General features: G+C 41.9%; 1 protein-coding gene across 1 annotated transcript in view; it reads right to left on the bottom strand.

Moving 5' to 3' along the window:
- Window positions 1-9999, bottom strand: part of LOC109938561 (transcription initiation factor TFIID subunit 4-like) — a 122917-nt gene that overhangs the window by 49344 nt on the left and 63574 nt on the right. The window contains exon 12 of the mRNA XM_048596236.1: window positions 6561-6686. Within this exon, the coding sequence (XP_048452193.1) occupies window positions 6561-6686 (126 nt within the window). The remainder of the gene's footprint in view (window positions 1-6560; window positions 6687-9999) is intronic.

Raw genomic sequence — 9999 nt, 5'->3', positions numbered from 1 at the left:
CAATCAGCAAAGTATTAAATCATTCAGTACAGAAGAGGCCCTTCAGCTCATCAGTTATGCACCAAAGTTAGTTTAAATTTAAACCGTCACTTTCCAGCATTAAAGCCATAGCCTTGAATGTTATGACCCTGCTTTTGGAAGGATGACGCTGTGAAACTTGAAAGGGTTCAGAAAAAATTTACATGAAAGTTGCCAGAGTTGGAGGGTTTGAGCTATAGGGAAAGGCTGAATAGGCTGGGCTATTTTCCCTGGAATGGAGGCTGAGGAGTAACCTTATAGAGATTGATTTTAAAAAGAACATGAAGGGCATAGACAGGGTAAATAGACAATGTCTTTTTCCCAAGATAGGGGAGTCCAAAACTAGAGGGCATAGGGTTCAAGATGAGAGGGGAAAGATATACAAAGGACCCAGGGGACAACTTTTTCTCACAGAGGATGGTGAGCGTGTGGCATGAGCTGCCAGAGGTGGTGGAGGCTGGTACAGTTCTAACATTTAAAAGACATCTGGATGGGTATATGAATAGGAGGGAAATGGGCCAAATGGGACTCAAAATTTAGGATTTCTGTTCAGCATGGACGAGTTGGACCGAAAGAACGAAAACAGAAGTTGCTGGAAAAGGTCAGCAAGTCTGGCAGCATCTTTGAAGGAAAAAAATAGAGTTAACGTTTCGGGTTTGGTGACCCTTTCTCAGAATTGGACCGAAAGGACTGTTTCTGTGCTCTACAACTTTACATCAACTGCTCATCTAAGAATTCTTCAAAAGGTTGAAGTTAGCACTACCCTCTGGGTAGAATAAAAAAATTTCCTCAAATGCCTTCTAGATGTCCTGCCCCCACATTATTGATCTTGGGAGAGGGAGCCAGAGAAGGAGCACAGTGATGATACTGCAGGGGTGAAGTCAAAGCGGTTCACCCAAACAGGTTTGAGAAACCTGAAGCCCACTCTTATTTTGTTATTTGAGACCGCTCAATTTTCAGCAGCAATACTGGCTTATCAGTTTACAAGAACAATACCATAAGTAAAACTTCTCAGCTTAAGAGTACAGCACGACTAAAGTTCCTGTCTGCACAGTGAAAGGCTGAAGTCTGATGAGAACACATGAATTACCTGGGTGGATGATGATCAGAATTCTGGAAAAAAAACAGTAGGTTTCTATTCAAGAGATTGTCGGAAGTGCAGATGCTGGAGAGTCTGAGATTACAAGGTGTAGAGCTGATGAACAGAGCAGGCCAAGCAGCATCAGAGGAGCAGGAAAGCTGACGTTTTGGGCCTAGACCCTTTTCTGAAGAAGGGTCTAGGCCCGAAACGTCAGCTTTCCTGCTGCTCGGTCTGCTGTGTTCATCCAGCTCTATACCTTGTTATCTCAGGTTTCTATTCAATATCCTTTTGAAATCCATGAGGGTCACACCACTACACAACCCTCAAACTCCCAGTTCCTTTGAAATGCTCAGTTTTGTTGGTTAAAAATTATTTGACTTTCTCAAACCTCTGTTCATTTTCCTTACTCAGTTTACCTTTATCCAAGTGATAGAACTAATCCAAGAGAAACTTAACTAAAAGCTTTCCCACATTGAGGTTCAAACTGGCTAGCTTGAAGTAGTGGGTTATCCTTCAATATTTTTGGAAGGGTAGCATTTGCAGTTCTCAGGTCCACTGGCACCATTTCTACATGGAAAGATAACTGGGAAATCATTGCCAGTGCTCCTGCGCTGATCTTGCCTACTTCCCTCAGAATCAGATCCTGTTGACTTATCAATTTTCTAAGTACAGACAGCCCACCTAATACACCAATCAACCTTTAGCTCATTGCGGGTCACTTTGCTATGAACGTGGCAGCACCTTCTTGCATAGCGAAGACGGATGCAAGTACACATTCAGCATTTCAGTCAAGCTCTCTGCTTCTTGAAATTTGAACAAGGACATGAAGCTAATTTTGAAATGTAAGACTGAATTAAGACATCTGTTTGGCTCACATTACAAGAAGCAGCTCCTGGAAGTTTTTCAATGGGGAAATGGGGGTAAACAGTGTGCAGTCTACAGATGCCTTCATGCTTTGTCCTCACAGCCTGGCAAAAAAAAAAGTCCAGAGTGTGACTGAAAGCATCAAATGTATCATACAACTGATAATATGTTTAAAAAAAGACGAAGCAGCATGCTGGAACCTCAGCTTGCTTCACTCCTACTACACTGTAAAATCAACAACAAATGTGCACCACTGCCTCAACACAACACAGAGACACTCCTGTATCTGCACTCCATCTACATGGAGCCTCAGATGATGACACCGCAATGGACTTAATACCACTTTTGTTGACATAAGAACACCAACTGTTGCAAATCTGTGGGCAGGTCAAAATCTTCCTTGAACTCCCTGTCTGACAGCACTGTGAATGTGCCTTTACAATCTACAGTGTTTCAAGAGGGAGGCTCACCATCACCTTAAGGCCAATCAGAAATAAATGCTAAGTGCACATACAGAAACCAATGACGTTAACTTTTCAGTTTAAATGTTGCGATTGTCAAAGTGGTGGATATTTTCCCCACCAGGGGAAACTCTGAAACTATCCCTCCATACATTGCTTTTCCATTTCTGTCTTCACACCCTGCATTTTTATTTCAACCAGCCTCCAAGATGCCATTTCTTCATTTTGATTAGTTAAGCATCTGGGAGCTCAACCACATCACGGTAAAGGCTCTTGGATTTGGGTAATCGTCTGCTCATTTTTGGCATTCATGCCAGCATCAGAAAATAAGACCATAAGATATAGGAGGAGAATGAGGCCATTTGGCCCATCAAATCTGTTCCACCATTCAATCATGGTTGATATGTTTTTCAACCTCATTTTCCTGCCTTCTTTCCATAACCTTTGATACCCTAACTAATGAAGAACTTATTTATCTCTGTCTTAAATACACTCAATGACTTACCCTCCATAGCCCTCTGTGGCAATGAGTTCCACAGATTCACCACCCTCTGGCTGAAGAAATTCCTCCTCATCTCAGTTGAGAAGGGCTGTCCCTTCACTCTGAGGCTATGACCTTGGGTCCTAGTCTCTCCTACTACTAGAAACACATCTCCATGTCCACTCTATTCAAGCATCTCAGTATTCTTTAAGTTTAATCAGATTCCCCCTCATCCTTCCAAACGCCAAGTACAGACCCAGAGTTCTCAAGTACTGCTATGATAAAGTCCTTCATCCCCAGGATAATTTTTGTAACCTTCCTTTGGTCCCCACTTCCAAGGCCAACACATCCTTCCTTAGTTATGTGGTCTAAAATCGCTCACATATTCCAAATGTGGTCTGATCGGAGCCTTATACAGCTTCAGCAGTATAGTTCTTCTCTTGTATTGTAATCCTCTCAAAATGAATACTAACATTGCATTTGCCTTCCTACATGCCAACTGAATCTGCATGTTAACCTTAACAGAATCCTGAATGAGGACTCCCAAGTCCTCTTGCATTTCAGATTTTCAAAGCCTTTCCCCATTTAGAAAACAGTTTACGCCTTTGTTCTTTGTACCAAAGTGCATAACCATACATTTCCCCATACTTTATTCCATCTGCCACTTCTTTGCACATGCTCATCTGTCCAAGGACTTCTGCAGCCTCCTGCTTCAACACAACCTCTCCCTCCACCTATCTGTGAGTTATCTGTAAACGTAGCAACAATGCCCAAGCTTCTTTGTTCACATCATTAATTCTGGTCCCAAAACTACACTGTTCACCGGCTGGCATTCTGTAAATGACACCTTTATCCTCACTCCATGCCTTTTGCCAGTCAGCCAATCCTTTATCCATGCCAGTACATTGTCTCTAATACCATGGCCTCTTAGCTTATTTAGCAGCCTCCTGTGCAGCACCTTTTCAAGGGCTTTCTGCAAATCCAAATAGATCACATCCACTGGCTCTCCTTTGTCTAGCTTTCTGATTACCTGCTCAAATAATTCTAACAGATTTTCAGGCATAACCACACCTTCATGAAGCTGTGCTGACTCTGCCCTATTTTCCCATGCACTTCCAAGTATTCCACAATCTCATTCCTAATAACGGACTCTAAAATCTTACTAACAACCAAGGTCAGGCTAACCAGCTTACAGTTTCCTGTCTTCTGCCTGCCTCCCTCCCTTCTTAGAAGCTACCTCCTTCAGAGCTCTGGGGTGTAGTCAGTCAATTTGGGCCAGGTGACTTATCTACCTTCAGACCTTTCAACTTCCCCTACACTCACCTTTGCCACTGACCTTTTTGAAGCTCTGGTATGCTGCTGGTGCTTTCCACTATGAACACAGATACAAAGTACCTGTTCGGTTTCTCTGCCATTTCTTTGTTCCCTAGTACTACTTCTCCAGTGGTCCAATGTCCACTTTTGCCTCTCCATTTTTATACATCTAAAAAATTCTTGCAATTTATTTTTATATTACTAGCTAACTTGCCTTGATATTTCATATTCGCACTCTCATTGCTTTTTTAGTTGCCCTCTGCTGGCTTTTAAAAGGTTTCTCACAATTTGTCAGCATACTGTAATCTTTCTCTTTTGCTTTTAATGTTGTCCCTGACTTCCCTTGTCAACATGTGTCAACCATTGTTGCCTCATCCTCCCCTTAGCATGTATCATCTTCCTTGGGATGAATTTCTGCTGAGGCTCCTGAATTACCCCCAGGAATACCTGCCATTGCTGCTGTGTGTTCCCTATTAGGCTCCCATTCCAAACAACTCTGGTCAGCTCCTCCCTCATGTCTTTTTAGTTACCTTTACTCAATTGTAATACCATTACATTGGATTTCAGCTTCTCTTTCTCAAACTGCAGGATGAATTCTATCATTATGTGTTCACTACCCCTTAGAAGTTCCTTCACCTTAAGCTCCATAATCAAGACTGCCTCATTACACATCACCGAATCTACAATTGCCTATTTCCTTGTGGGCTCTACCACAAACTGCTCCAAAAAAAAAAAAAAGCACCATAATAGTGACATTGTTGGGATTTAATCTTGAAACACATATACACTCTTCCTCTTAGACCATTGTTCCCTTTTGCAATAGAAGCAACACATAACATGAACAAAAGGTGCCTAATAAGATTTTCAGTAATTAAGATAATGGCTTTTGACAAGGTTCTGCACGGTAGACTAATTAGTAAAGTTAGATCACATGGGATTTAGGGTAAGCTTACCAATTGGATACATAATTGGCTTAATGGCAGGAGGCAGAGTAATGGTGGAGGGCTGCTTTTCAGACTGGAGGCCTGTGACCAGCAATGTTACACAGGGATCGGTTCTGGGACCTCTTTTGTTCATGGTCATTTATATAAATGATTTTGATGGGAATATAGCCGCCATGGTTAGTAAATTTGCAGATGACACCAAAATTGGTGGCATTGTAGACAGTGAAGAAGCTTTCCAAGATTACAAAGGAATCTTGATTAAATGGGTCAATGGATCGAAAAATGGCTGATGGAGTTCAATTGAGATAAAAGCAAGGTATTGCATTTTCGTACAATAAACAAGGGTAGGGCTTATACAATTAATGGTCAGGCCTTGGGTAGTGTTGTAGAACAGAGGGAACTAGGGGTGTAGTACATAATTCTTTAAAGTTTGCGTCACATATAGACAGAATGGTTAAAAAGGTATTTGGCACGCTTGCTTTCATTGCTCAGTCCTTTGAGTATTGGAGTTGGGACGTCATGTTGGAGGTTGTATAGGACATTGGTGAGGCCTCTTCTGGAATACTGTGTCCAGTTCTTGTCGCCCTGCTATAGGAAGGATATTATTAAGCTGGAGGGTTCAGAAGAAATTTAACAGCATGTTGCCGGATATGGAAGGTTTGAGTTATAAAGAAAGGCTGGATAGACTGGGACTTTTTTCACTGAGGCGTACAAGGTTTAGAGGTGACCTGATAGAAGTCTGTAAAATAATGAGGGGCACAGATAGAGTTGATGGTAGTTGTCTTTTCCCTAAGTCGAGAATTTCAAGACAAGGGGGCACATTTTTGAATGGGAGTGGAGAGAGATTAAAAAAGACATCACAGGCAATTTTTTTCTTTTTTTACATAGAGAATGGTTCGCATGTGGAATGAACTTCCTGAGGAAGTGTTGGATGCAGTTACAATTAGAACGTTTAAAAGACATTTGGAAAGGTACATGAATAGGAAAGGTTGGGAGGAACATGGGCTAGGGGCTGGCAGGCGGGACTAGTTTAGTTTGGGATTACGTTCAGCCTGAACTGGTTGGACCGAAGGGTCTGTTTCTGTACTACATGACTCTGATCTATAACATGGCTTCGGAATGGTCTTGGTACTGATGGATTAGTGTCCTTTGGAAGGTTATGGACAACTCAAAAGGTCACAGTCTAGACAACCTCTCCCAAAGTCTTCAACAGACAGCGTTTTTCAAAGCATGACTCAGTGCAGGCAGCCACACGGCCATGCGTGCATCTTAGAGGGACAATGAACAAGGTGGGCAACCTTGTCTCCCTGCATAGTTGGATGTACAGCAAGGCAGAAAATCAGCCAGCATCCCACATATCCAGCAGCACCAGATTATCAAGTGGAAGCTATCCTTACCTTTGCTAATCTTAGCAGTGCTTCCCTTTCATCTTCATCTTTCCGCTGTTTCTCCAGTCGATCCAACTGCTCGAAAAACTTCAGTTGTGACCGGGTATCGTTCAATAGGCTGTATCGGTCATCATCCTACACGAGTACAGAGAAAAAAAACAAAGAAAACCTGTGAAATGTTGCTCTCTTCACTTACAGCCTGTTTCTTAATTTTGCCACACATTTTTAATATTCAATTGGAGGTGTGACTTATTGACCATTTCAAAATACCCCCAAGAGCACATTGCTGTTGGACAGAAGTCAGAGGACGACAAATCAGGCATGGACAACACACTTCATTTTCAAAGAGATGTCAAAGAGGTGTTTTTTTCTCCTGTGTCAATGCAGTATTTGTTATGACCACCATTACTGAGGAGCTTTTTATTCCAGGTACATTTAATTATTTAAACTTTAATTTCCCCTTGCTGCTGTGGTGGGATTTGAACACAAATCGAGTTCATTAGTCCAGGCCTCTTAATGACTGATGTTTTCTGATAATTAACTGCAAAGCAAGAAATTTAACTTCTACTTGTTGTCTTCCAATCCAATAATGCCTCTGAAAAATAAACAAAATTGTTGCGATACTTAATGGAGATTCAATGCATTTGACCAAAATCCACCGGCATCATTTTTGGACATAATGTCAATTGCAAACTCCAATTTTCAATCCTGGTTTCACAACAAGGTGTCAGTGACCTCAACTTGAGTTATGACTTGCCCACACCCAGGGAGGTATGCAAAATTTAAAGTTGCTGCAGGGCTGACAAAAAAAAACACTGGTACAACATCATGGGAGGTGCTAATGAGATCTCCAACTGTTTAAAATTAAACAATAAAAATGGCAGCTAATATGGATTGTTGGAAAAACCCAATGGGATTAGTCATGTCTTCTGGCAGGAGATCAGCCATCCTTACTCAGTCTGGCTTACATGCGATTGTAGACTGACACTAAATGTGATTGACTCAACTGTTCTCTCAAACGGCTGAACAATCCACTCAGTTCAAGGGCAACTTTTTTTTTTTAAAAAAGTTCATTCATGGTTATGTGGGCAACGTCTAGGTGTCTTTGAAAAGATGGTGATGAGCTGCCGCCTTGAATCACTGCAGTCTATGTGCTGTGGGCAGATTCATAATGCCGTTAGAGAGGACATTAGAACGTAGAACACAGAACAGTAGAATACAGCACAGAACAGGCCCTTCAGCCCACGATGTTGTGCCGACCTATTATCCTACTCCAAGATCAAACTACCCTGCATACTAGGATTTTGACCCAGCAACACTAAAGGTGAGTGGATGCTGGTGTTCCCAAGTATATGATGTTGTTGTTTTATTTCAGAGAAGTACAGGTCAGGGAGCCAGAACAATCAGCACCCACTTGCCTTGCTGTGTCCACAGCTCCGCTCCCTTTGACCTTTTCAAGTATGTACCCATACCTCTTGTGAAACTCATTAAATGTTTTCCTCCACACATTCAGTCAGTAAATTGCCGGTTATAACTCAGTGTAGAAAAATGTCACCACCCTCTGGCATTTTTGCCAATGAACTTCAATCTGCGCCTCCTGCTTCTGGTTTTCAGTTGAAGTCAAAATTGGTTGTGTCTGGTTTTCAGGATTGAAGATTTCCGGATATTCTTTACATCAGAAAAACCCCCAAGCAAAAATGTATTAGTTACTCCCAAAGGCTGTAATTAGAATGGAAGAAATACAAATCTGTCCCAATGGTTGTAGATAAATAGAATAGCTAGTGCAAAAAAAGCCAAGACTTCCCACTTACTTTGATCATCTGTGGGAGATGTGACGATTTGCCCAAACGCAGGAAAGCATGCTCATATACCTGACCCTGTGATTCTAAGATACAGTGACGGCCAGTGAGGACAAAGAGAAAGAGTGATGTTCAAGAAAATTACTTTCACTGGCAGAGGAGGGGGAAGAGAATGTGAGGGAAGGCAGTAGAAACAGATTCAATAGTGAGCCTCAAATGGAAATGGGATAAATATTGATAATTAAGAGGTTGCAGGGCATTGGGAAGGACAGAGGTTGTGGAGCTAATTGGGCAGCTCCTTCAGAGCCTCAGCACAGGCACAAAGGGCTGAATGATACAGTAGTAATCTGGATAGTCGATTTTAAGGAGGAAGGATTGGTGGGTGCAGAGTAGGGAAACAAAAGCAGATAGCCTCCTCTCCTTGCATCATAGCTAACATGATTTGTTGTCGGTCAGCCTGCGTGACACTGGGAAAAGCCGGAACTGTGATGTACAGGCTGTGCTCAGCTAAAGGATGGACATTTGGCCATCTCTGCTCAAATATGCTTCAACTTGAATCTCAACCTTCAGTCAAGGGAAGTTACAAAGTAAAAAATGCCTGTACAAAATCAGCATGGAACAAAAAACATGTGCAACTTCTGTACATCCTCATCATGTGGGAGAAAAGATCGATCATTGGTCAAACTAATTCAGGCTGATGCTCATCTTCCACTTAAGCAGATAGTCCTCCATCTCACTGAGGCAGTTTCTTCCCATATAATTTCATTCATTCTTGTACCTCATCCAATCTCAAATGTTGACAGTTTGTCCCTCAAACAATCAAACAGAAAATGAACCGTCAACTTGTGAACAAAAACAGAAACTGCTGGAAAATCTCAGCAGGTCTGGCAGCATCTGTGGAGGGAATGGTAAGCTCAAGTTCAGCAGGTTCACTCGACCCGAAACGTTAACTCTACCTTCTCTCCACAGATGCTACCAGACCTGATGAGTTTTTCCAGCAATTTCTATTTCTGATTTCTAGCATCTGCAATTTTTTGCGTTTGTATCAACTCAAATTTCTCCTCTACTGTTCCAAATATTCACATTTAATGTTCTGCCTATGTCCCTTTGTCTCAATTCCACTGCCCAAGTACTTCAGACTATTTTTGAATGATCCATCCTTTCATCATTTTAAATCAAGAGCGAAAGAAAAACATTCCACTTAGCCGAGCTGACTTTACATTCTGCCACAGGTCTGGTTACATTCACTTCTTGTGGGGAGAGCAAAGACCATGAGATTCACAGAACTTATGCTTCCCATTATGACAGGGACCCCCAAATTCCACCGTAAATAAAAACCAAATCATGATATCTCCAAATCAGATGAAGTAGTGCAGGAATATCAATCAAATGGTGGATCACACAACCGAAAGCTCGAAATTACACAACTTTACTATCTAGAAAAGGCCACTTTGCCCATCAGTTATAACCCATACTTAGGTTGTACACAAGCTTCCACCCAACCTGCACCAGCATTCTTCCATTCTTGTCACACTCACATTTCCCCTCTAATATACTCATGTCGGTCGTCTTGATCACTGCACGTGGCAGCGAGTTTGATATTCTGAGATAACAAGGTGTAGAGCTGGATGAACACAGCAGGCCAAGCA

The sequence above is a fragment of the Rhincodon typus genome, chromosome 4, assembly GCF_021869965.1.
Source record: "Rhincodon typus isolate 14 chromosome 4, sRhiTyp1.1, whole genome shotgun sequence".
Classification (NCBI taxonomy): domain Eukaryota; kingdom Metazoa; phylum Chordata; class Chondrichthyes; order Orectolobiformes; family Rhincodontidae; genus Rhincodon; species Rhincodon typus.
Note: the sequence above shows the minus strand (reverse complement) of the source record. Positions and strands in the feature narration are given on the sequence as shown.